This window comes from Hypanus sabinus, chromosome 4 (genome assembly GCF_030144855.1).
Source record: "Hypanus sabinus isolate sHypSab1 chromosome 4, sHypSab1.hap1, whole genome shotgun sequence".
Lineage (NCBI taxonomy): Eukaryota > Metazoa > Chordata > Chondrichthyes > Myliobatiformes > Dasyatidae > Hypanus > Hypanus sabinus.
The window spans coordinates 12,587,765-12,615,022 of record NC_082709.1 but is presented as its reverse complement, the minus strand read 5'-3'; the positions used below and the strand labels follow the sequence as shown (position 1 = coordinate 12,615,022).

The 27,258-nt window shown below is 41.6% G+C and overlaps 1 protein-coding gene across 3 annotated transcripts in view; it reads right to left on the bottom strand.

The window, feature by feature from the left end:
- cobll1b (cordon-bleu WH2 repeat protein-like 1b) overlaps positions 1-27,008 on the bottom strand; it is a 163,820-nt gene extending 136,812 nt beyond the window's left edge. Inside the window, exons 1-2 of one of the 3 annotated variants that reach the window (XM_059966438.1) lie at positions 26,599-27,008; positions 26,352-26,478 (exon numbers count right to left, since the gene is read on the bottom strand). In XM_059966438.1, coding sequence (XP_059822421.1) covers positions 26,352-26,388 — 37 coding nt within the window. In that variant the 5' untranslated portion in view covers positions 26,389-26,478; positions 26,599-27,008. The remainder of the gene's footprint in view (positions 1-26,351; positions 26,479-26,598) is intronic. The other 2 variants (XM_059966439.1, XM_059966440.1) reach the window with 2 other exon arrangements.
- Between the last annotated feature and the right edge of the window lie 250 nt (positions 27,009-27,258).

The following is a 27,258-nucleotide window of genomic DNA, read 5'->3' as shown; positions in this document are numbered from 1 at the left end:
CTGACCTGAAAGCCAGCAGAGGGATGAAGTGCCCTACACCTACTTCGGTGGAGATGTATCTCCACCCTGCCATCCTGTTAGAAACTTCACCAATGTGATGATGTCATATGGCTACATATAACACCACCCATACACTGCTGACAAAATGTTTGATGGCAAAACATTATAGTCTGACATATTAATATTCAAAAATCATTAAAAGTATTGTTTAAATAAAACTAAAAGTCAAAAAGTTTGTAGTATCCCCACAGGGCTATTCTCCTACTGGCGACTTTCCTTCCACGTCAGACAGATACAGGGTCTTGTAAAAGTATTCTGAATCAACCCTTTGGTCACATATGAGTATTAGAACAAGGGATTTTGATCAATTTAACCAAAAATCTATGTTTCTAAATCACATGCTTTTCCCCCCCACCACAGTAGAACCCAAAATACAAGGAAAATTGTAAAACATGAGTATGTTATTTATAAAAAACTGTGATAAATTTACATTAAAAAACTAAAAGATATAATTTTGTGGCCTTCTCCAAACACATTAAAGACAGCAATTCAAATTCTCAATCAGTATTTTCCACCTGCCTCATTCAAAGTTATTGTTCATTTATTATGTGCCGTGTCTATGACGTGGGCGATCATGGTCTCCATGAGCATGATTGTGCCTGGCAAATTTTTCTACAGAAGTGCTTTGCCATTGTCTTCTTCTGGGCAGTGTCTTCACAAGATGGGTGACTCCAGCCATTATCAATACTCTTCAGAGATTGTCTGCCTGGTGTCAGTGGTCGCATAACCAGGACTTGTGATCTGCACCAGCTGCTCATACAACCATCCACCACCGTCTCCCATGGCTTCACAGGACCCTGATCAGTGGGGAGGCTAAGCAGGTGATACACCTTACCCAAGGGTGACCTGCAGGCTAGCGGAGGGTAGGAGCACCTTACCCACCCTTTGGTAGAGATGCATCTCCACCTGCCACACATTCAAGTTTATACATATATGAAAACATGACCATAAGAAATTTAAGACCATATTTTTCTGCAACAAAATATTACAATAATACAGAAATTGAAGACCGTCACAATAAAGTCAGTGAAAATTACTGGGCTTTTAAACTTAATGGCAAGCACCCTGATAGCTTTACTTTGATGCAATCTACCAAAAAACAGGACATCTGAGTTGCTAAGCGTGTAAATAGTTACATTTACCCCTTTTGTGCATCTCACAGCTCATAACAACTACTGGCACACACGAGAAAGTGCAACAGTAACACTAATATAGTAAGATCCCAAAATCTGCAGATCAATGACAGTATAACTGCTGGTGTTTATCTCCAGCCTAAGAATTAACAAATATTATTGTTACTCTCAAATACGCTGAGAACAATGTCCAGACATAATATTTGAAGAGGAGTCTGATGAGTTGGATGCACTGGAAATAAAAATCATTTCCTTTTATTTAAATATACTAACATTGGCTTAATTTTCAAAGCAGAAGCTCCTTCCCTGGCCTATTCTGGAAATGTGTTTTGTGAACAGTTCACTTACTCATTCAAGTGATCAAGTGCATGATGATTAAAACAACTGATGGTCATCCAACATCCATAGTTTGTCACCAACTTCACAGAGCTCTACAGCAAAGAGGGGTTCTTCACTTTTTTATGCCATGGACTCCTTTGGCAGGCTAAGGACCCGTTCTCAGAATAATGTATTTAAATATTTAAAAAAATACACAGGATTACAAAATAAAACAACCAGTTATCAAAATATTTACTCATCATTGAAGAAAATGTTAGATTTCAGTGAGAGTTGAAAGAAAATAAAGACAGAAGTTTTTACCCATCCAATTTCACAGATCCCCAAGGAGTCTGCAGAGCCCAGGTTAAGAACCATTGCTCTGGAGTAATATTGCAAAACATATGGCAGTTCCTTAAACTTTTAGGAGGCCTTGGAGGTGATTATTTCATTTGGCTTTTTTTCTCAATTATAATTCCATGTGATTCCATAACAAACACCTTCAACAATGCGCCCATCACTTCTGTGCAGCAGAGAGATCAACTTTTACTACAGTTTCCAGACCAAGATAGCATCCATATCAAAAGTAATAAAGCAAGTGCCTTGTGTTCTTCCCCATGCTGGCAATGGAGTAGTTCGGACGGAATGCGCAGGCCAATCAAAGCGTCGAGGAAGATTGAGATCATCAAGAACGAGAGTGCAAAGCGAGAAGGTGCTCAGCGACAACTGCCTGCGGGTGACTGGTGTCTGTCTCTCGCTGTCAGTCGCTGCTGCCGGAGGAAGGGGTCTGCAAATGACTCTCTCTCTCTCACTGGAGGAAGATGTCTCCGTGTGATGGGCTCTCTTTCCCTCCCATCTATTGCTCCCAGAAGAAAGTCTCTGCGTTCGAACACTCTCTACGCTGCCGGAGTCCCGGGTCATGGGCAAGGTTTCATTGACGCGGTCTGTAGATTGGACTCTGCCGCTCATGTTTCCGGTTGCTCCTGATTTGTTACTATTTTGTGCAATTTTGATCATGGTGGACTGGCTCTGCAGCCTGAAGTCAATAGACAACACAGCACTAGATCGAACTGAACTAAGCTGAACTGAATATGCCTGTACTATTTTCGATGATTTGTGGTTTGGTGTTTTGCATTCCGTGTTTACCACTCGATTTTTTTTGCTATTTGCGTGATTTTTTTTATATAAACGTTTTGCGCGCTGGGGGTTTCTTTGAACGGGTGCCATGGTGTTCTTTCTCGGAGTCATGGCTGTCTTCTGGAAGAGGAATCTCAGGGTTGTACACTGCATACATGCTTTCATAATAAATGTACCTCGAACCTTGAATGTGTTTCAGCGGTGGTCAGTGAGAAAGCTCGGCATTAATACTATTAATGGACCAGAAATGGGGGTGGGGGGGCACACATTTCTTATTACCATCATCAGATAATAAAGCATTATAGATTTCCAACAATCTTTACAGCATGGAACAATACCATTATGCAAGGGTTCCATGGACCCCAGGATGGGAACCCCTGGGTTAGATGGAGGGCTGACTTGTGACCCGAGGCCTGCTATGCAGAGAGGAGGCCTATGGTTGCTACAACAAACTAAGTGGCTGTATTTCTTACATGAAGTTCTGAAAGGCACGTGGATGAAAGATTAACTGTAATACTTTGCCACTTATGTTGGAGAACAAAAAAATACAGTTATATATCAGGACTCTGAACGTTACCAGAGAGCAAAACAAATCCGTGGTTATGTCCAGACAGAAAGCACACTGTGAAAACACAAACGAAGAGAAACATGAGTCATGGAAGAGCTAGAGGGTGAAAAGCAGAAAGACCAAGAAACAAAGGTCAAATAAGAAGCCCAGTGGGAAAATGCATTTTTCTCATTCTTGTCTCTATATGTAGTTAGTTATGAAAAAGCAATGCAGAATTGCAAATGCAGTTAAGGAAGCAGAAATGGAAGTTAAAATGAAAGGAATGATCAATTAAAAAAATATCAGACAAGAAGCTGAATTTAAGTTGTTGAGAAATAAGCCACAGCAAATAAACCATTTAACTGTGGCTCCAAACATCTTCAACAAATAAAACAAGTACAGTATTAACTAACTGAGAAAAGCAATTAAATTCCAAAGTTCAAAGTAATTTTTATTATCAAAGTACATACAAATGAGGCCTCCGTCGATGTTTCATCCTAGCTGCCTAGAAAAGCAAGCCAGGGTGGTGAGATATGGAGAGCCGGCTCCCCTCTCCTCGCATCCTATGAGCCAGAAGGGACGCCAGAGACCAACAGTTTCTCAGCAGCAGCATCACAGGAGTTGCCAGTCTACACTGAACACAATAAATGGACTCCAGCTCCTGAATTTTCTCTCGGGGCTTAATCCCAAAACCTTCCCCATGAGTGGGTATAGCCGCAAGGCAATGGAAGTTTGAGTTTGGAGTTTTCCTTTTCCTCGATGAGCTGCCAGCCATGGCTGACCAGCTCCATCTGATTGAAGTGACTGGCTTTAAGGCGCCAATAACCCACCTTTGCCCCTTCTCCTGCCAGTACAAACGCTGCAGCCAGGCTTAGCAGCTAAGCCACATGGGAAGGCCAGGAGCTGGACTTGGTTGATTTCACATTCCTCCCCCCCCCCCCCCCCCCACTACTTTCAAATCTCTTACTATCTTTCCTTTCGGTTAGCCCTGACGAAGGGTCTCGGCCCGAAACGCCGACAGTGCTTCTCCTATAGATGCTGCCTGGCCTGCTGTGTTCCACCAGCATTTTGTGTGTGTTGGTTGTCAGGGGCTATTTGAGGCACACGTCATGGGGAGCATTTATTAGGTAATGGGAGCTTACCGCCACTACTACCCCTGGCTATGACAACCTTAAGCAACACATATGTCACCATACCTAACCCTGAGATTCATTTTCTTGAAGGCCTACGCAATAGAATAGCAACCGTAACAGAATTAATGAAAGAACACCCAACTAGGGCATTAAACCAGTGTGCAGAAGACAACAAGCAGTGCAAATACAAAATAAAGGAAATTATAATAATAAATAAATAAGCAATAAATATGGAAAACATGAGAAGAAGAGTCCTCTTCGAAAGTGAGTCCATCGGTTGTGGGAACTCCCCAGTGATGAGGAGAGTGAAGCTGAGAGTGTGAGGTTATCCCCTTTGGTTCGATAGTCACCCTTCCTTTTCGGAAATGTTCATTTGAAAGTAATTTAAGACAGGCTGCACTATTCCCATCAGGCCAATAGAAATCTGTACAGTCCAGACGACGGACTTTGACCCGAAACGACGACAGTCTCTGCAACTCAATAGATGCTGCCCGATCTGTTTCGTTCTTTCTGTAGCTATAGCTCAAAGTTAGTTCTGTTTTTTTTTAAAACTGCACATCATAACAATATAGATTCACCTTCTGCACTTTGGCTACATAACGTGTCGTCAAATGATTGCCTTTTTCACGGTAGCCTAGTGGTTAGCGCGATACTATTACAGCTCAAGTTGTCAAGATTTCAATTCTGGATTCATCCACAGGGAGCCTCTGTCCATCCTGCCTGTGGAATGCCTGGGTTTTCCCTAGGGGTCCGGTTTCCTCCCACACTCCAAAGTGGTACAGGAGAATGTAAATTCTTCTGTGATTAGGTTAGGCTTAAATCAGGGTTGTCAGGAGTAGCTGGGGCAGCATGTTTCAAAGAGCGTTAAGAGCCAATTCCACACTGTCTCTCTAAATTAGAAACATAGAAAACCTACAGCACAATACAGGCCCTTCAGCCCACATTGCTGTGTCAAACAAGTACTTATTTTAGCAATTACCTAAGGTTACCCATAGCCCTCTATTTTTCTAAGCTCCATGTACCTATCCAGGAGTCTCTTAAAAGACCCTATCGTATCCACCTCCACCACCGTTGCCAGCAGCCCATTCCACACACTCACCACTGTCTGAGTAAAAAACTTACCCCTGACAACTCCTCTGTACCTACTTCCAAGTACCTTAAAACTGTGCCCTCTCATGCTAGTCATTTCAGCCCTGGGAAAAAGCCTCTGACTATCCACACGATCAATGCCTCTCATTATCTTATAAACCTCTATTAAGTCACCTCTCACCCTCCATCGCTCCAAGGAGAAAAGGTCAAGTTCACTCAACCTGTTCTCATAAGGCATGCTCCCCAATCCAGGCAACATCCTTGTAAGTCCACTCTGCACCCTTTCTATGGTTTCCACATCCTTCCTGTAGTGAGGCGACCAGAACTGAGCACAGTACTCCAAGTGGGGTCTGACCAGGGTCCTATATAGCTGTAACATTACCTCTCAGCTCTTGAAATCAATCCCACAGTAGATGACGGCCAATGCACCACATGCCTTCTTAACCATAGAGTCAACTTGTGCAGCAGCTTTGAGTGTCCTATGGACTCAGACCCCAAGATCCCACTGATTCTCCACATTGCCAAGAGTCTTACCATTAATACTATATTCTAACATCAGATTTGACCTACCAGAATGAACCACCTCACACTTATCTGGGTTGAACTCCATCTGCCACTTCTCAGCCCAGTTTTGCATCTTATCAATGTCCCGCTGTAACCTCTGACAGCCCTCCACACTATCCACAACATCCCCAACCTTTGTGTCATCAGCAAATTTACTAACCCATCCCTCAACTTCCTCATCCAGGTCATTTAAAAAACTCAAGAGAAGGGGTCCCACAACAGATCCCTGAGGCACACCACTGGTCACTGACCTCCATGCAGAATATGACCTTACAACCACACTTTGCATTCAGCGACCAAGCCAATTCTGGATCCACAAAGCAAGGTCCCCTTGTATCCCATGACTCCTTTCTTTCTCAATAAGCCTGGCATAGGGTACTTTATCAAATGCCTTGCTGAAATCCATAATCACTACATCTACTGCTCTACAATGTGTTTAGTCTCATCCTCAAAAATTCAATCAGGCTCGTAAGGCATGATATGCCTTTCACAAAGCCATGCTGACCACTCCCGGAAATTTTGTTGTCTTCTGCACACTGGTTGAACGCCCAAGTTGGTGCAGCCTTTCACTGATTCTGTTATGGGTATTACTCTACTTTGGATTTATTATTGTCATTATTCCTGTCCGCACCTTGTTCCGTTTGGTTAACATTTGTCTGTCTTTTTTATGAGGTCAAGTTGCTTGCTTGAGGCTCATCCTAACATGAATGGAAAGTATCCAAGGAGCCAGGTGGAATCGAACCCGGGACCACTTGTCCTGACATTTACTGTGATTCCACTACTCCATTGGCTGGCTTATTTATTTAGTATGCCCACAATAAAATGAATTTCAGGGTTGCATTTTGTGGCATCCGTTAGTCTCGAGAGACCATGGATTTGTGCCTTGGAAAGTTTCCAGGGCGTAGGCCTGGGCAGGGTTGTATGGAAGACCAGCAGTTGCCCATGCTGCAAGTCTCCCCTCTCCACACCACCGATGTTGTCCAAGGGAAGGGCAAGGGCCGATACAGCTTGGCACCAGTGTCGTCGCAGAGCAATGTGCAATTAAGTGCCTTGCTCAAGGATACAACACGCTGCCTTAGCTTAGGCTCGAACTAGCAACCTTCAGATCACTAGACCAAAGCCTTAACCATTTGGCCACACACCAACACGCGCACGCACTCACACATACACACACACACACACACACAAACTTTGATAATAAATTTACTTTGAATTTGATATTGAATTTAACATTTTGCCTCTGTAGGAACTGTATACAGAGAATTAATTATAAATGGTAAAGTTAACGTGAATTTCAACAGCCCAAGAAATCTCTTGGTAGCTTCCGATTTGAAACCTGGGCCAACTGTAATTTGCCTAATGCCACCATCTCACTGGCTCTTCAGGCGGATTTTGATCACCCGGACAATACTAATACTTACGTCAGGCTGCTGTTTATTGACTAAAGCCCGACATTTAACACTATCATTCCTACAGATCTGATCAAAAAGCTTCAAACCCAGGCCCTTTGTACCTCCCAGCAACTGCATCCTCGAATTCCTCACTGGAAGACCACGTTCCACGTGGATCGGAAATAACATCTCCACCTTGCTAACATTCAACGCTGGCACAGCTCAAGGATTCATGCTTAGCCCACCGCTCTACTCTCTCTACACCCATGACTGTGAGGCTTTGCACAGCTTAACCATCATCTATGAAGCTGATGACGGCACAACTGTTGTTGGCAGAATTTCAGATGGTGACAGGGAGGAGTACAGGAGTGAGATAGATCAGCCAGTTGATTGGTGTCACAACAACTCTGCACTCAACATCACTAAGACTAAAGAACTGATTGCAGACTTCAGAAAAAGTAAGAGAAGGGAACACAAAACAGCCCTTGTGGAGGGGTCAGAAGTGGAAAGGGCGAGCAATTTCAAGTTCCTGGGTGTCAACATCTCTGAGGATCTATCCTGGGCTCAGCATATTGATGCGGTTAAAAAGAAGGCACGACACCGGCTGTATTTCAGTAAGATGTGGTATATCACCAAAGACACTCACAAATTTCTATGGATGTATCGTGGAGAGCATTCTAACTGGTTGCAACACCATCTAGTATGGGGGTGGGGAAGGGATGAACTAAACAGGATTGAAAGAAGTTGCAAATTCAGTCAGCTCCATCATGTGCTTCCTTGAGATCCAGGACATCTTCAAGTAGCGATGCCTCAAGAAGGCATCATCCATCATTAAGGACCCCCACCATCCAGGTCATGCCCTTATCTCATCGCTACCACCAGTGAGGGGGTACCGGAGCCTGAAGACACACACTCAATGATTCAAGAATACTGCAGATGCTGGGGTCAAAGCAATACGTCCAACAAGCTGGAGGAACACAGCAGGTCGGACAGCATCGGTGGAAACGAGCAGTTAACATTTCCTAACGAAGGGTCTCAGCCCGAAATGTTGACTGCTTATTTCCACAGATGCTGCCTGACCTGCTGAGTTCCTCCAGCTTGTTGTACGTGTTGCAACGATTCAAGAACAGTGTCTTCCCCTCTGCCATCAGATTTCTGAATTGACATTGAACCTATGAACGCTACCTCACTACTTTTTTGCAATATTAATGTAACTATTTATATATATTTACTGTAATCCAGTTTTAATTTTTTATGTATTGCAACGTATTGCTGCCACTAAGTTAAATCCATGGCGTATGTTGGTAATATTAAACCTGATCCTGATATACATGTAACAAGCACTTTATACAATGGAGAAGAAAACTAGCACCAACATTTTCAACATATTTTTATTATGTGGTGATACTTTTAATCCTTCACACAACAATTTTACCTGTATGTTTCACCTTTCTTAATTCAGAGGCGATAGCCCTACAGATTTTCTTTAAGGCTTTTTAATTCCGTACTGTTTGAAAGGCACCTCAGTATAAATTGCACTGTGTATTAAGCAAAATAATAAGACCATAAGACATATGAGCAGAATTAGGCCACTTAGCCCATCAAGTCCGCTCCACCACTCCATCATGGCTGATCCTGGATCCCATTCAACCCCATACACCTGCCTTCTCACCATATCCTTTGATGGCCTGCCCAATCAGGAAATGATCAACTTCGCCTTAAATGTACCCACAGACATGGCCTCCACTGTAGTCTGCGGCAGAGTTGATTTAAGCAATTTTTTGTTTTCATACGTTATGTAACTAAAGTCAGTAACAATATATTGTGGATCCTACAGAATAAATCACACTCTAACAATGCAACAAACTGAAGCCAACTAGTCACTTTAGTCACATCAGTAAACTTCCATAAGTATTTAATCATAGTCAAGCCATGCAATTCAGTTCTAGCAATACACTGAAAATTAATTTCAAGATTCTTCCCAGCAGTCAGAAAATGCTCCCTTTCTTATTACAGTCAGGCAATATTAGTCATAGAGGAATATGACATATTTCCGTGGTCACATGCCTTGGCTTCAACCATCCACATCACAACCCTCTTTAACAACTTGATTTTTTTCCCCCAGACAGAAATATCCAGCTGCATAGTTCCAAATAATGATCACAGTTATCATATAAACAGAACACAACAATGGCATGGCACATTTTCCAAGGATGAAATTTTCTTCACTGCTCACCTACTGCATATTGAACATAAAGTTTGCTTGTGCATTGAGTTAAGTCCAACTACATTTTCAAGGTCTTTGAAACAAATTTAGAATTGACACACCCCTTCTGGAAAACCAAGTCCCTATGTTTAAATTTTACAGAGTTCTCTGGAAAATATCACCAAGTACTCTAGCTTCTATGAGTCTTTTTACTCAAACCTGATGGTAGCTCAAGCTCTTGCGGTTGGAACTAGATGTTGGTTTTGATGTATGTTACTGGCTGAAAATAAATTCCAGATAGAAATCGCAAAGCCAATGACTAACTTGCAATGCAGGTTATCCTGGCTTAAGTATTACATACATAGCTGGCCTGTGCCAGCTGATGCAAGGAAACCGTATAAAGTACCCAACCAGTGAGCTTAATCACATGGTGGAAAAACTGAGCAATGCTAAAAACCTGATTTATACAAACTTCCCAGTAAAATAAAGCAACCGACATATCTTCAAGGAACTGAACTCAAAGTTAATATTCCAATATGTATATTTTACTGCAATCACAATATATATTTAGAATTAAAATTCACTGTTTCAGCATTTTAGTTAGTTAATTCTGTTTATCCATACTGGGTCTTAGAACATCCACAATGTGCTTTGAGATACAACATGCAATGAGACTGACATCACTCCACTTCCCTCCTCCATTCTTGTCGTAATGCAACCCAAAGTTCTCAAATTCTCAGTTCTCTCTACATCACAACCTGCTGGATATGGAGTAGGGCCAGGCTTCTCTATGTATGTAATACTTAAGGCACTTTTTGATTAGTGGCTATCACCCCACCAGTTCTGTTTGATTCACGATTCCAGATCTACGGAGAGATTCTCTGGAGCAGGGGTTCTTAACCTGGACCCCTTGGAAGTCCATGGATAGATTCCAGGGGATCCATAAAGTTGGATGGGAACAAATTTACATTTTTATTTTCACTAACCTCTAACAGAAGTTTAGCATTTCCTTCAATGGTGAACGTAGGCAACAAACCACAGTGGTATTAGCAGTACCTGTGACTTTGTCACCAACAGAAATCACAGGTATTCTGAGATATTACAGTTGTTACAAATATCTCAAAGATGTTATTTACGATACAGTCTTCTCTATTTCAAAATTGCGACAGTTATTAGATGAGTCACTAGATCGAATGCAATCATAGTCTTCCCACTGCAGGCACTCGTGTGACATAACTAGCCAAATATCAAGCAGCCCTGTGACAGGATGCCCAACATGACATGCGTGTTGCTTTGTCAGAGACCACCCACAGTTTAACGTTCTTATTCAAGTGAAGAAACAAGTCACGACTGCATTAAAAATATATTTTAATATTAACTTGCCAGTATTTTAAATGTATAGTCTTGTTATTTAATACATTAATAAAGAAACACTTATATTACTATATCAGAATCTCTTTTTTAATATTGTGATAACTGTATTTCCATGTAATTGGTTTATCTTGTAATCCTAAGTCTCTTATTTCATATATTTAAATACATTATTCTGAAAGGGGGGCCCATTGGGACTACCAAAAGGGCCCTTCACATAAAAAGGGTTAAGAACCCCTGAGCTAGAACATTTAAAGGAAACGTCAGAAGAGTAATTGAACAATAAAAAACTTTCACAGGAGGGCTGCAACACTGCACTACTCTGGCGAACAATAAACCTTCCAAAGCAACACACACAAAACGACATTGGAACTCAGCAGCTCAGGCAGATCTATGGAAGTGAATCTTTCTACAAGACTGGAAAGGAAGGGGGAATAAATTAGTTTATTATTTATTACGGTACAGCGAAAAGCTTTGCTTTGGACTTCACATCGGTACAAGGGGAAAATAACAATGCAGAATAATGTGTTTCGGTTACAGATAAAGCACGGTGCGGGCAGACAATGAAGTGTAAAGTCAAAACGAGGTAGATTGTACAATGAAGATAATCTGGTGTTGGTTAAGGAGTATTACAGACAAATGTTTTACCAATAATTATTCTGATCTCTCCTGGTATCCAGATGGAGTTTGCAGATTCTCAGCACTGTTGATGCAAACACAGCATGTCCACCACCTCCCTTACTGTAGCCAATGATCAGCTCTCCTGCTTTGCATTATATAGGATATTTGCATATATTTTTGGTGGCCAAGTTTAATCAGAAAACTTAGCCACTACAACTGAGGACATCTTTGTTATCACAACCTCAGGAAAAGATCTTGTTCCGGTAAACTGTAATCTACCAATAAATATTGCAGGAAGAGTTACTATCTTTCCTTTTGCCATTTGCAATGCTTCTATTATTCAATGACATTGAATAATAGAAGCAATGGGTGGTGAGAAGGAAATACATCTCTACCAAAGGAGGTGTAAGGTGCTCCTTCCCTCAGCTAGCTTACAGACAAGGTGTAACATCTGATTAGCCCCTCCTCTCACCTCTATCAGGGTCATTTGAAGCCACGGGAGCAGGTAGTGGGTGGTCATTTGAGCATCTGGTACATATCACAAGTCCTGGTTATGCAACCACTGATGCCAGGCAATCTCTGAAGAGTATTGGTAATGGCTGGGGTCACCCATCTTGTCAAGACACTGCCCAGAAGAAGGCAATGGCAAACCACTTTTGTAGAAAAATATGCTTAGGACAATCAAAGACCGTCAGCATCGACGTCATATGACATGGCACACAAATGTGATATGTAACAGTATTTAGAACAGTACAACACGAGTTGCTTTTGCTAATTTCTGACATGGTTTTAGAGATGTCTTAGAATGTGTGGGGACAAGTGAAGACAAAACAGAAAACTGTGTGCTGAATGCCCACATCAAACGACACGGCACACATCGATGATGATGACTGAACATCACTCAATTACAAGCAGAATTACAAGGATAATGCAAATGCTGGATACCAGAGGTGGACATTGTACCCAGTGTGAATTAAAAATGTAATATCTGGTCCTAAATGCAGCTTTACATGGTTCAAAAGATTCCTAAACTGACACTATACTATGCAGGTGACCTAGTATTCAAACATTTTAATTAAGACTTTTCTGAGTCTAATTGAGAGCAATTCCCAAGTTTCAAAAGTAGTAACATTACTTCAATTACCTGTAGTTTGGTTCCTGAAGAACGTAACAGTTGGAGTGGGTGGTGGAGACTATTAAACTTTCCCAGTGGCACGCATCACAGATAGCCTCTGCCAACCAAGTTCAGATCCTGGCCTTCAAGTGTGGCTTAGCTACTAAGCCCAGTGGAATAGTTTCTATTGACAGGAGAAGGGGTAAATGTGGGTTACCAGTGCCTTAAAACCGGGTGTTTCACAAAGGTGGGGCTGATCAGCCACAGCTGGCAGCTCACCTTGAAGGAAAACGTGGATCTCAAACTGCTGCTTTGCAGCCTACTCATTGGGGAGGCTTCAAGAAAATTCCAGAGCTAGAGTCCACGGACCGCCAGCCCCTGCGGTACTGCTGGTGCCACACTCCATCGGTCTCTATCGTTCCTCTGGATTCAGCAGCACTGTGGAGAGGGGGAGCCAGCTGCCTAGGCAACAGCCTGCTTTCCGTGTCATACTGTCCTGGTTTGCACAGACAACTAGGATGCAACATCCATGCTCAACCCTGATCAACAGAGGGCTCACTACTAACTTTATTTTGATTTTTGTTCATTTCAACTATTCCAGCCTTATTCGATTACTAACTAACCTGAAGCAGGGGCTCAGGCCACTATACAAAGCAGAATTACAGTCACATTTCATGGAAGGACAGCTTTTGGCCTACTAAGTCTACAAAGCACTTGTTTACACTACTCCTATTTTTCCCCCCAGTTCTCGTCAACACCCAAATTACACCATCACCAATATACAAGAGCCAATTATACTATGGACTGACCTACTCGTACTTGGAATGTGGCAAGAAACTAAAAGATCCTGAGGAAGGTCATGTGGTCACAAGGAGAATCTGCAGACTCCACCTGGACAGTATTAGAGATCAGAATAATTATTGGAAAAACATTAGTCTATAATACACTGTAGCCAACACCAAATCTTTCCTTGCAAATGCACATGAAAAGATGTCCAAATGAAATTTGATATACCTTAAACAAAAATACTGTGAAACAGAGTTCACATTCATTGCTGGCAGGAAACAAAGTACTAGTTCATGAAGGATTATCCCTTGTTGGTTATTTTTTAATTTTTGACTGTGGTATTTATCAGCACACATTCAGATGAGAACAAGTCAGAAGTAGTAATACTAATCTGACCTTTTCCATTATTACTATTCATTGTTACACTCTACACCTCACTTGCTCAAAACAAATCAACCGCTAACGCAAGGTCAACTAATGTCATACAACGATATAACTAATAACCTACTTGCCTGTAGTCAGGTAGTTGGTATCTTGTTAGATGCTGGAGAACAACCTCATTTCTTGCCCAGCACATAAACGTAATTATGAAGAAAGCATGGCAGCGCCTCTACTTCCTTAGGAGTCTGCATCAGATTTGCAATGTCATCTAAAACTTCAACAATCTTCTATAGATATGTGGTGGAGAGTACTGTATTTTGACTGGTTGCATCATGGCCTGGTATGGAAACATCAATACCTTTGAATGGAAACTCCTTCAAAAGGTAGTGGATACAGCCCAGTCTATCACAGGTAAAGCCCTCCCTACTACTGAGCACAACTACATGGAGCACTGTCACAGGAAAGCAGAATCAGTCATCAAGGACCCCTACCGCCCAAGACATGAACTTTCCTCATTGTTGCCATCAGGAAGGTGGTACATGAGCCTCAGGACTCACACCACCAGGTTCAGGAACAGTCATTACCCCTCAACGATCAGGCTCTTGAAACAGTGCAGATAATTTCTCTCCACTTGCCACATCACTGAACTGTCCCCACAACCTCTGACCTCATCTTCAAGGACTCTATCTCATGTTCTCTATATTAATTGCTTATTTATTATTATTAGTTCTTTTTTTTCTTTCATATTTACACATTGCACATTGGTTGTTTATCCAGCTAGTTGGGTGTAGTCTTTCATTGATTCTATTGTGTGGATTTACTGCATATACCCACAACAAAACAAACAAGGTTGTATACGGTGATATCTCTGTACTTCGATAATAAATTTAATTTAGACTTTCAACTTGGAATCCAGTCTGTGCAAGAAAAAGGACTTTTCATTTCATTTTTCAGTACCTCATATGGATTGTAAAGCCAAAGGTCACATGTTCAAGTCCCAGTCGTGGTTTAATATTTCACAGACTGACCAGCTCATGCCATGTCATGGCAGCGTGGTAACACTTCACAGTTCCAGTTGCAGGAATGGGGCTTGACCTCCAACGCTGACTGCAAGGAGTCTGTACGTCCTGCCCGTGACCGCGCCGGTGTCCTCCGACATTCCAAAGACGTACGGCTGAGATTAGTGAATTGTGGGCAGGCCATCTCGGCTTGCTGCTGAAAGCACAGTGACACTTGCAAGCTGCCCAGTACATTCCTCGCTGGATGGATTTGACGCAAGTGATAACACTTCACTCCATGCTTCAATGCACATGTGACATGTGGAGCCAATCTTTCTTTCATGTCAGCTATTGAAATCCACTGGAGAGTGCTGCTTGTCAGAGAAAATTTGCCATGAATAGCTGTGATTTGGAGAAATGAATCTCCTGTTCCAAACCACAGAAATGACAGTATACACGACCAGAGAACAACTTGCTATTTAAAGAGGGAGCAAAGCAAAAAAAATTTAGGAAGTACTTCTTTTTACTAAACTTTCACAGTGCATGTTTCATCTGATGTCTACTCCATTGCCACAGTAACACCCTAGGCAGGAAAGAGAAGTCCCTGTCTGTATGACACCTTCACCAGTTAAGAGACTTTATTTTAATGATGAGTTGTCGCACATCTGTTTCCCCACACTTATCTTGGAATATACTTCGGGTGTGGAAACCTGACATGACTCCAAAGCAAAGAGCAGCTCAGCTCTCTACTCTGAATAATTTCAACAGTTGACTCAATTTATGCTAATAACCGCAAAAGAAAACTGAACAAAATCAACATTACACCCATGAAGCCGAAGAACACATATTAGTTAAAGGATGCAAACTTTAAACGGGGCAGCACAGTAGCCTAGTAGTTAGCACAATGCTTTGCAGTACAGATGACTGGGGGTTCAATTCCCACCACTGCCTGTAAGGAGTTTGTAGGTTCTCCCTGTGACCACGTGGGTTTCCTCCAGGTGCTCTGGTTTCCTCCCACAGTCCAAAGACCTACCAGTTGGAAGGTTAATTGGTCATTGTAAGTTGTTCCATGATCAGGCTGGGATTAAACCGGGGAATTGCTGGGTGGCACAGCTCAAAGCTCTAGAAGAGCCTAGTCCACACTGAATCTGAATTTAAAAAAGTAAAAATAAATCAGACTCTCCCCGATATTAAAGCAAAACTTCTGAGAATCGCTGTTATATATTTGATATTCCAGTAATATTCGAGTACTCTTTGATTAAGCATTCTTGTTCTTTTAAATAATTAATTATGGATTATATGTATAAGTACCTGCATACATCATCATGCTATCACATGCATGCCTTGTTTAAAAGTTAGACCTGCATTTCGGACTCCCATCTCTTCCTTACAAATAGCTTAATGTTTTGAAGTTTCAAGAGCCCCTCCTTTGCTTTGGCTAAGACAACATCAAATGCAAAGTCCCTAGCTTTTCAAATGGACATGCAAAGTCCATGCAAATGTATTCATTAGTACGGACTGTGTTTACAGTAGAACTACTGCTCTGATATTATGAACCCTGGAAGACGGTAAGTAAGTTGCATCATCAACAAGCAAGAAACCCTCATCAGACATAACACAAGGCTCAGCACTGCTGCTGTACCTTCGGGTTATTGCTCTTTCTGCCTTTTTGCCAGATTCCTGCTGTTTCTGGTTTTGCTTAACCTCTTTGTAGCCTTCACTCATCGAAGAGATTTTCTCCATTTCAAAAGGAATGGTTCTCCACAACCCCACCCCCACCTCACCACACACACCCACGGACATTTGCCCAGCCGGCTCTGACTCATTTACTGATCCGCACTGCACGCACAGGCTCCTTGCTTCTGCTGGTTCCACTTAAGCAGCATTCTCTGATCTAAATGTCATTCCATCAAACTGCAATTAGAGTATCTGCTACAATTTCTCCAGCGATTTCACAACCATTTGAAAGCCGGACTCTTTAAAAGAAAGCTGCCACAACAAATGTTCGCATATCCTGACAAACTCCTAATTATTTACCATGCAAATTCCTAATTATTAACCTTGCAACAGCCGTAAAACCATAAGATATAGGAGCAGAATTAGGCCATTTGGCCCATCGAGTCTGCTCCACCATTTCATCATGCCTTTCCCTCAGCCCCTATCTCCTGCCTTCTCCCTGTATCACTTCATGCCCTGACCAATCACAGCCTGCAGATTGCATTACAAATGATTAGTCCTATGACATTATTCTCTCTGATCTGGAAAAATAATAAATGAGAAATATTTTGTACATCTGTTTATTTTTAAATTGAACAGAAAATATGAAAACAATCCACCCATTACTAGATAATGTTTATATGAATACTGAATACCACAATAAATTTTACATCAAAGTTGAAACATCCCTGAAACAGTCGTGCACTTCTGTATTTGACCACTGAAGATTGCCACAAAGATTGTTTTTATACCACAGTAACTACAGACTCCGAAAACAGTACATTTGCAGAACTCCGTTATAATACCAAAAGACATCTTTTTTAAAATCCTCCCACACTTAAGTTCCCAGATGAATATCAAAATTTTTCATGAACTCTTTGATCTCTTCAAAGCTCAAAGCAAATTTATTATCAAAGTACATCTTCGTCACCGTATACGACCCTAAGATACATTTTCTTGCGGGCATACTCAAAAAATCCAATGACCATTGTACCCAACTGGGTAGAGAAACAACGCATGCACAAAAGACATCAAACTGTGCAAATACAAAAGAGAAATAATAATATAAATAAGCAATAAATATCAAGAACATGAGATGAAGAACCCTTGAAAGTGAGTCCATAAGTTGTGGGAACATTTCAATGATGCATGAACCTTATCTCCCGCCTAGGTAGCCTCCTACCTGCCGGCATGAACATTCAATTCACAGACCTCCGTTGATAACCCCCTACCCCCCCTTACCCCATCCCTATCTACAATTTTAGTCTGGTTCTCTTTCTCTCTTTTTATCCCCCCTCACTATAATCTCCCCCCAGCCCTACCTTTCTTTCTCTTTTATTTCCCATAATTCTCCACCTTCCCCCCCAGCCCATTTCCCTTCAGCCTATCACTTCCCAGCTCCATACTTCATCCCTCCCCCCACTTCTCATCCCCCCTCGACCATCCCATGTTACTTCACTCCTGATGAAGGGTTTTGGCCCGAAAGATCGTCACTACCTCCTCCCATAGATGCCAGCATTTTGTGTTTTTATTTATTTCCAGCATCTGCAGATTCACTCGTGTTGAAGTTGAATGAAGTTATCCCTACTGGTTCAAGAGCCTGATGGTTGAGGGGTAATAACTGTTCCTGGTGGTGCATTTGTGTTATAAGGCTTCTGTACATTCTTCTCTGATGGAAGAGAGCACAAGCTGGATGGTAGAGTCCCTGATGATGGATGCTGCTTTCTTGCGATAGCGTTCTGTTTAGATGTGCTCAATGGTGGGGGGAGAGGGGGGGTGAGGACTTTACTCACAGTGGACTGGGCCGTATCCACTACTTCGTAGGATTTTATTTTGCAGTTTAAAAATCTCCTTTTATAACATATCTGCAAGAGTACAGCAACAACGTCCCTTTACTCTACCCTCAGCACACCCGGAATCACTGTGAACATAATTAGTTATAAGTATGCAACTAAATAAGAATGCTAAAACATAAGGTAACCTGGCAGTAGATACTGACAGAGTTGCAGGGAAGGTCTGTCAGTGAAATAAGAACATCTGTTGTTGGTATCTGTAATGAGGGAAGGAATAATCGATCCCAGAGTCCCAGTGGCATCTCTTATTTTCTTTCCCCAGCCAATGTTTCTAACTCGGCTATAAATGCTCCCCAGCTACAACTACACTTTTATAAAATATGGGTGTGGACAATATGTTATCTCCCTGCTTTATCGGATTAATCAAGCTATCAGCTGTACTGATGGTCATCACGGGCACGGGTAGAGCATCTATCAGCATCTTCAAACCTTCACAAAGATGCAGATTATTGAGACTATGAAAATTACAGTATTTACTAATTACAGCAACATTCAACAGGATGAAAGGAAATAGCAATCTCTGATTTTTTTCCACATTGAACTTTGCTTACTCATAAAACAAATAAAACATAAATTAGGTATATGATTTGGCCAGTTACAACATGCCATCTTTGAAAACCAGTGAAGGAAAGTCAGATCAGGCCAGAAGCAGCGAGTGACTCACATACTGACTGAACAGGGCACCTCATAACTCCTGCAACTGGACACTCATCTACTTACCTCAACGAGTGCAGCTCCAATTACAGAAGCTCAATCCTACCTAGGTTAAAGCAGTGCAGTTGACTGATATTCCATGACGACCCTGATGATATACTCTCCAGTCTAAATGCACATCACAGTTCAGCCTCTAAGCTGATGGCATGAATATCGATTTCTCCTTCCGGAAAACAAATTCTTCTCACCCCCCTCCCCACTTCCTATATTCCCCACCCTGACCTTTTACCTCTTCTCACCTGCCTCTTACTTCCCCTGGGTCTCCTGCTCCTCCTCCTTCCACTCTCCTCTTGTCCACTCTTCTCTCCTGTCAGTTTCCTTCTTCTCCAGCCCTTGACCTTTCCCACCTACCTGGCTTTACCTATCACCTTCCAGCTGTCCTCCTGCACCCTTTTATTCTGGAAATTTCTCTCTTTCTTTTCCAGTTCTGAAGCGTCTTGGCCCGAAACGTCAGATTTTTATTCATTTTCATAGATGCTGCCTGACCCGCTGAGTTCCTCCAGCACTCTGTGTGTGCTGCTTTGGATTTCCAGCATCTGCAGACTTTCTGGTGCTCGGCATAATTCTAAGATGTTTATGACATCTCGGTTCCCCCACCCCCACCCAATTCATTATTCCTACTGTCTCTCTCGCTAGGTCACCAAGTCATTCATCATCCTGTTTTTGAAATAATACTGCAGCTGATTCAGTATTGTGGGGACAAAATCTTGGAAGTCGAGATCTTGCAGAGGGACTACATCTCTTCAGTAATCATCACGTTATCATGAGTAGTCAATCAAAATATCATGAATAAAAAGAAAATAGCAATAAATGTTTGTAATATCAGAAATCCTCTAAGAGGACCTCAACCTTGTCATAGAGTTGGGAGGCTTGCGTGCCTCAATGACCTATGTTGGCTGGAGTCAGGGCTTTGGCTCCTGGTAGGGTCATTCATGTCAGGTCAAAGGATAAAGGCCAGCCTGAGAGTAACACGCCAGCCTTCCAGGTTCGGGGGTTGAACTCAGGGTTATCAACTCTGACTGATAAAACAAAAGTTTTAAGGAAACAACAAAGAATCTTTCTGAGTGCATCTGAGTACAACGCTATTCCTGAGTCTCCATCCAGGGCTTGCAAAACCAAGAGGAAGCTACTACCGTGATGAACACCCATTGAGATGGAGGACCTTCATTACTGCCCTAAATGCCAGCGGCATAACAGACAGTAGGTAAAACGTATCTGAACACCCAAATCCTGCAAATAAGTTAAGGTTTGTTTCAACTTTTTTTTTCTCTCTCAACAGAGTTCCTGCTTACTCTGACCTTCCTTCAAGATTCTTAGCTAAACCGGTTTTTTTAAGGTACTCACAGACACCCCTTCAGCCACAGCCTGTGGCAAAGCCTGAAAGCTCTAACAATCTGGATAAATATCTCCAGCCCCTTTTTTACACTTCTTCCTTGATGATGTTAAACTTGACCTCCCACAACCCAACTGAGACACAGCTAAAATTCGATATTACATTACAGAATTCCCTACCATCTTTCACAGACTTTCTCCCCAAATTAGAAACTATAGAAAAATTCCTTAGGGACACATCTATTTCCAAATATGAAGGATTAAATACACATCTTGGAGTAAGAACAGGCCCTATAAAAGGATGACACCAGAGTTCTCCAGAAAGAAAAACACCTTTGTCTGGGACAGGGGTTCCCAGTCTGGGGTGCACAGATCCCTCGGTTAACAGTAGGGGTGTGAGGGGAACCCCTGCTATGAGTGGTCATGTAAACCAACTGTCTGAATGATCTGTAACTGCTTCTCATATTCTCACTCAGCAACATACATTTAGTTAGTATTTTTATACAACAGCTTCCAATGTATTTCAAGATTCTTGACCAAAATGAAGAGGAGGGATGAGCAACTGTAGAACTTAAAGATCAGTGGCATTCAGCTGTTATTTAGGAACCTACAGAGTTTCCAGAACTACTTAGCTCTTGAACCAAGAGGGATAACTTCACTTGTCCCATCACTGAAATGTTCCCACAACCAATGGACTCCATCTCATGTTGTCAATATTTATTGCATACTTATTTATTATTTCTTTTTGTATTTGCACAGTTCATTTTCTGCACTCTGGTTGAACGCCCTAGTTGGATGCTCTTTCATTGATTCTGCTACGGTTATTATTCTATAGATTTATTGTGTATGCCCACAAGAAAATTAATCTCGGTTGCATATGATGACATACATGTACTTGGTGATAATAAATTTACTTTGAACTTTGAATAAAGAGAGATAATCATGAAGGGCTGGTGGAAAAAAGGGACTGAACAGAAGGAAAAATTAATTGGAGCTAAGAATTAGAACATTTTTACTTCACAGAGCATAGTTCGGATGGATGAAATTCCAGAGGCCTGAAGGCATTTAAACTAGAGCATGATAATTGTGCATTAGAGATATAAACGATCAAACACACGAATGTTGGCTCAGCTGGACCTTACATCACAGAGTTTTGATTACAAACTACAGAGGACGAAGGGCTTACAAAAAAAGCATTGCATAGTTTGGAGGTGGCAAAGCATTTCACCTTCGAATGATTTAAATCAGGGACCAAAGAAGGTAATTATTTAGAGGTGGAAACGGAGGTTCTTGTTGATAAAGACATTGCATGCAGAACCTCTGGAACAAAATCGATGGCAGTGGCATCATTTGGCTTAAGACAATGGCTTTGAACTCAAAAGTTAACTTGATCGTCGATCAAAAAGTCAATAACGACTGGCAGAAAAGGAGTGCAAAGGCAGTGGGAAAAATCAATAATAGTGGTGGATAGATAGCTCTGCATACACCTAAGTGAGATATGAAAGTGATGTTAGGTGATGCCAACAGGCAACTAAGAAAAGAGACCGAGAGAAGATCTTCGGGAAACTTACGGCACATGACACCATGGGATTCATGCCCCATCCAATCCTCCAACAGTGTTCACACCTCACACATTTCCTGCACATATACTTTTTCCAGTCACATTCATACAATCATCGAGTCTTGATTTTCACAGTCATCCTTTGAGACGCAGTTATCGGCAAGTGGTAACCAGGCTTTGGGATGGCACTCCAGGGTACACCCACAAGACCCACAACGGTCTTTTGAAAGCTCATGGTCATCAAAAGCCTACTGCCAAATTTTAAGTGATTTTTTTTAGCATCAGCAATATTTAATACTCCTTATATTGGGTTTAAATCATCAAAAATCAATTTACTTAAGTGTTAAAACTTAATAAACATTCAAATTAAGTAAATTTAAAAAACAAGAAAAAAAACACTTAGATGCTCTATCTTTTAATTCAAGATCCATAATACTTTCCAAATATGTGAAGTCACCATATGTGAGACAAAGGTGTTGATGTTAAAGAGCACCTGGAACCTCCGGCCAGTATATTAATTCTCAACACTTGGACTCAGGCCAATTCCAATGGAAAACAGATTGGTTTTGCAACTGACAGTCATCTCCTTCCTGATTTCCACACTGTACTTGCACGGGCACAGAAATCATAAATAAGGTGACCTATAAACTGATTTTTAAAGATCTCCACCAATTATTATTTTCTTACCCTGTGAGTTTACTGAATGCTTCAGGCATTTTTCTTACAGAACCTGGGCTATTTTCAACAGCAGAAAACCAAATTTTATTACAGCTTATTAGCTCGGTACAAGGGGAAAAGTAATCCCTTTATTCCTTACTAAAAAAGTTATAACAGCATGAGATCAAAAGGTAAGCCAGATGGATAATTTTCAGTTATTCTTTTCTCAACTGAATTAAGCTGGAAAATGTAGACTTTTTAAAAATGTATTCATTGCGATACAGATCAGAATAGGCCCTTCTGGCCCTTTGAGCCACACTGCCCAGCAACCCCTGATTTAACCCTAGCCCAACCATGGGACAATTTACAAAAACCAATTAACCTATCAACCAGTAGGTCTTTGGACTGTGGGAAGAAACCACAGCACCTGTAGGAAATTTACGGGGAGAACATACAAACTTCTTATAGCGTTGGGAATGCCTTTCAAAGTTTATTGGTTGGTAGACATATTGTTTTAATTTATCAATCTACTTTCCAAATTCTCCCTTCATACCCAAGTACTGAGCTTTATTCAAGTTCAAATCTTTCCAATTGTCTCTCAAGACTTTCAGTTCTTCTAACTGTAGCAGCAAGCCTGAAAATTGTAATACTTTCAGGAAACAGTGATAGACATTAAAAAGCAAATCACAGAGTGAGCAGATAGAAAGAGAACAGTCAGTCGAACTCATGTAGAAAGAAAAAGAGTAGCAAAAGTAAGTTCAGGTTCCTTAAAGACAGAAACAAGTGTAAATACAAATAAAACCATAAGTGCACTGTTAGACCGTAAGACATGCGAGCAGAATCAGACCATTTGGCCCATCAACTCTGCTCCGCCATTTCATCATGGCTGATTCATTTTCCCTCTCATCCCCAATCTCCTGCCTTCTCACCATATCCCTTCATGCCCTGACTAATCAAGAATCTATCAACAAACAAGAGAAGATCTGCAGATGCTGGAAATCCAAGTAACACACGCAAAATGCTGGAGGAACTCAGCAGGCCAGGCAGCGTCTATGGAAAAAGAGTATAGTCAACGTTTTGGGCCAAGACCCTCGAAACGTTGACTACACTTTTTCTCAACTTCTGCCTTAAACATACCCATAAACCTGGCCTCCGCCGCTGCCTGTGAAAGAATTGTGCAGATTCACCACTCTCTGGTTAAAGAAATCCTGATCTCTGTTCTAAAAGGACATCTCTCTACTCAGGACCCTCCTCTGGTCATAGACTTCCTCAAGTAAGGATCAAGAAAAGCTCCAGTTATTACCTAAACATTCCATCTTGGGTTTCAAAACGGAGAAACCCAAGAACAAACAACAGCAAGGAAATTAAACACTGAACACCCACAAAGTCCTAAAAGATGTATCTCCAGGTTTCACGTGAGGTGCTTGCAGGGATCGTAGATGTATTAGCAATGATATTAAAAATTCCTGAGATTTCTTAAGTCAGATTTTCAAAAAAACATTAACTCTACTTCACAAGAAAGAGAGGAAAAAGATGGAAGAAAAATGCTGGAAACTATTAACAAATGGTAACAGAATGCTTACCAAAGCAGAACATGACAACATAGACTCAACATGGTTTTATGAAAAGGAAATACTGTCTGACAAATTTAATTGTTACATTCTCATTCAGTCTATTGAAATATACAGGGGAACCAATGAAAACAGTTTCTCTGGATTTTCAAAAGGCATTCAATAATGTGATCTGTTGTATTAACACATGGCATACTCAGAAATGCAGTGAACTATGAGAAGAATAGCATTAGACTTGTAGAAAATATAGGCCAGCTAGTGATTTGGGTGCTGGTGAAATTTAATGTAGAACAATGCCAAGTGCTAAAATTAGAGAGGAAGGAAATAGAAACTGAAGAACATAAACCTTTTAAAAAAAAAACAGAGAATGCTAGAAATATGTGCACAGATGATCAAAAGGGAACTGGTCAAGCACCCAAAGAAAAAAATGCATGAGGGAATAAGACTAAATAAATAGCTCTCACATGTACCCAGCATTACTTGATGGGCAGAATGGCCACCATCCATGGTAAAACTTGTCTATGATTCTAACAACCTTCTGAAATTCTCTAGACGAGAAAGTAGATGGCATCAACTGTTGTGTAAATTCAGAGATGACGTCAATTGATTTTAGAAAACCGAAGCACATGAAGTCAGCCAAGCTGCCAAAAGAGGAGACTTTTTACTTCTTCCCGCCTGCCTGTTACTTCCCCCTGGGTCCCCTCCTCCTTCCCTTTCTCTTATGGTCCACTCTCCTCTATCAGACTCCTTCCTCTCCAGCCCTTTATCTTTCCCATCCACCTGGCTTCACCTATTACCATCCAGCTAGTCTCCTTCCCCTCCCTCCAACTTTTGATTCTGGCATCTTCCCCTTCCCTTCTCAGCCTGATGAAGGATCTCAGCCCAAAACGTTGAATGTTTATTCCTCTCCATAGATGCTGCCTGACCTGCTGAGTTCTTCCAGTGTTTTGTATGTATGTAAACACAAAATACTCTGCAGATGCTGGGGTCAAAGCAACACATACAACTCGCTGGAGGAACTCAACAGGTCAAGCAGCACCCGTGAATGTTGCCCGACCTGCTGAATTCCTCCAGCGTGTTGTGTGTGTGTGTTGTTTTGGATATCCAGCACCTGTAGAATTTCTCATGTTTTTCGCTGTATTGATATTGGGGAAGGAATGGGTGGGGAAATCCTTCTGGCACAGTCATTTCCAAAATATTACAACAGCAATCCTGCAGAGCTTGTTATGGGTGCAGCCAATATGGCTGTCGACATGGGATTCGAAAAGTGGTGCTGAGGTAAAAGATCAATCATGGTCTTTAAAAGTAAAGAGAGAGAGGTCAAAAGGCCTACTCCTGCTTTTATTCCTTGTTACAAATATATGGGACTGGAAGAGAATGGAGAATGATGATGGAAATAAGAATGTAAAAAAAATTGTGTGAGGTAACAGTTGAACTATAAATCCCTCTTTTATGACCAACCTTCAGTTTTCAGGCCAAACCTTTTACAAATGTTTGTAAATTCTGGCAACAGTCTTTGATTTTTGCACTTCATTCCTTTCTGATCAGTTTGACCCCACCAGGATTTCTGGCGATTAAAAGAACCGGGTTCTATATTATATAAGTTTCTATTACAACATAATCTTAAATGCAAGTCACGTTGTCATTTATTCCTCTTAAATTCTTATCTTGACCCATGTCCAATAATCTAAGTTGCTCTCCTCTCCGCTGTTTTCTATATTTAATAACGAGTGACAGATTATACTGTACATTTAATACATTTGCTCCCCTCTGCAAATTTGCCTGAATCAGTTACCACCCTGACTATTAACTAATGCGCCTCAAACATTTTTATGATAACGTTAACGTTAACTTTCACGCATAATCATATGCAATCTCCCTTTTTCCAAAGTGCTCTGTGGGAGAAAGAAAGGAAGAGGCCAGTATGTTCTTGGTCTCCCGTGAAACAATGAACCAACAGTTATGTAGTTTATTTTCTTGAGACGAATGACAAAACATTCTGTGCAAAAAAAAAACACACCAACGAAGACAAAATTAACTCTGAAACAAGTATGCCATAGAAGTGCGGGTAGGACGAGATTACATTGAGTGCAGTACTCACCCAGAAGGCAAAGGTGTAGTGCCGGTCCCGGGTGCATGCACCTCCATCGCTTTCTGCCCACGGAGAAGTTAGATAGCAGTTCCACGAAAGTCCTCGTCAGCAGAGTGGTTTCACCCTGCTTGTCCAACTGGAACGGAAATACACCAAAGAACAACACTGTTTGAGATTATCAGGCCCCGAGCAATCGCAATCATGCAGTGATTGACGTTAGTAATGACAGAAAGCTTTGTGTGGGTCCTGGACGCACCTTGGTCTGCGGATCGGGAAGCGCCGTGCCGGCCCCGGGATTCCTCGGCGCTCACTCACGCTGCTCCGGGCCGCCCTCTCCCTCTCCCTACTTCCGCAGTCGGCACCAGTACTGCCACTAAATGCGCTCAACTGGCCGATCACGCTCCCTTTAGAAGTACAAACATTTTCAAGCCATGACATGTGCAAAAAAAACACACTCCGGAGTCAAACTTTCCAAACTGTTGGGTCAATCCCGGACACGACTTTAGATTTCCCTCCTTCCTCGGCTTCTGGGTTGCACAAGAAGCGACTGGCCCCTTGCACACTGGACGAAGTTAACACGCCAGCATCTACCTCAAAGGCAGAGGGTAGTTGCATATATTTATTTATTAATCTTTTTGTTTTCCTGGTTGAAGTTTCTGCCGGGATAATGCAGGCTGGAGCTGCGTTTTCCAATTCCTGCCGCTAGGAGCCCAGGACGATTTCCTGCCCCTGAACTGCCCCACGTCCACCTGCCCTGAAAGCCCTTACTTCGTTTAAAAAAAATAAAACAAACTAGAAGCAGCAAATTGGAGTGTTTATTTTTTTAAAAAAAAACATCACTGTCTAATCTTTCGAAATGCACAATTTACATTTTCAAGCTTAAGTTTTTTTTAAATAGCAAACTTTTGTATTGGTA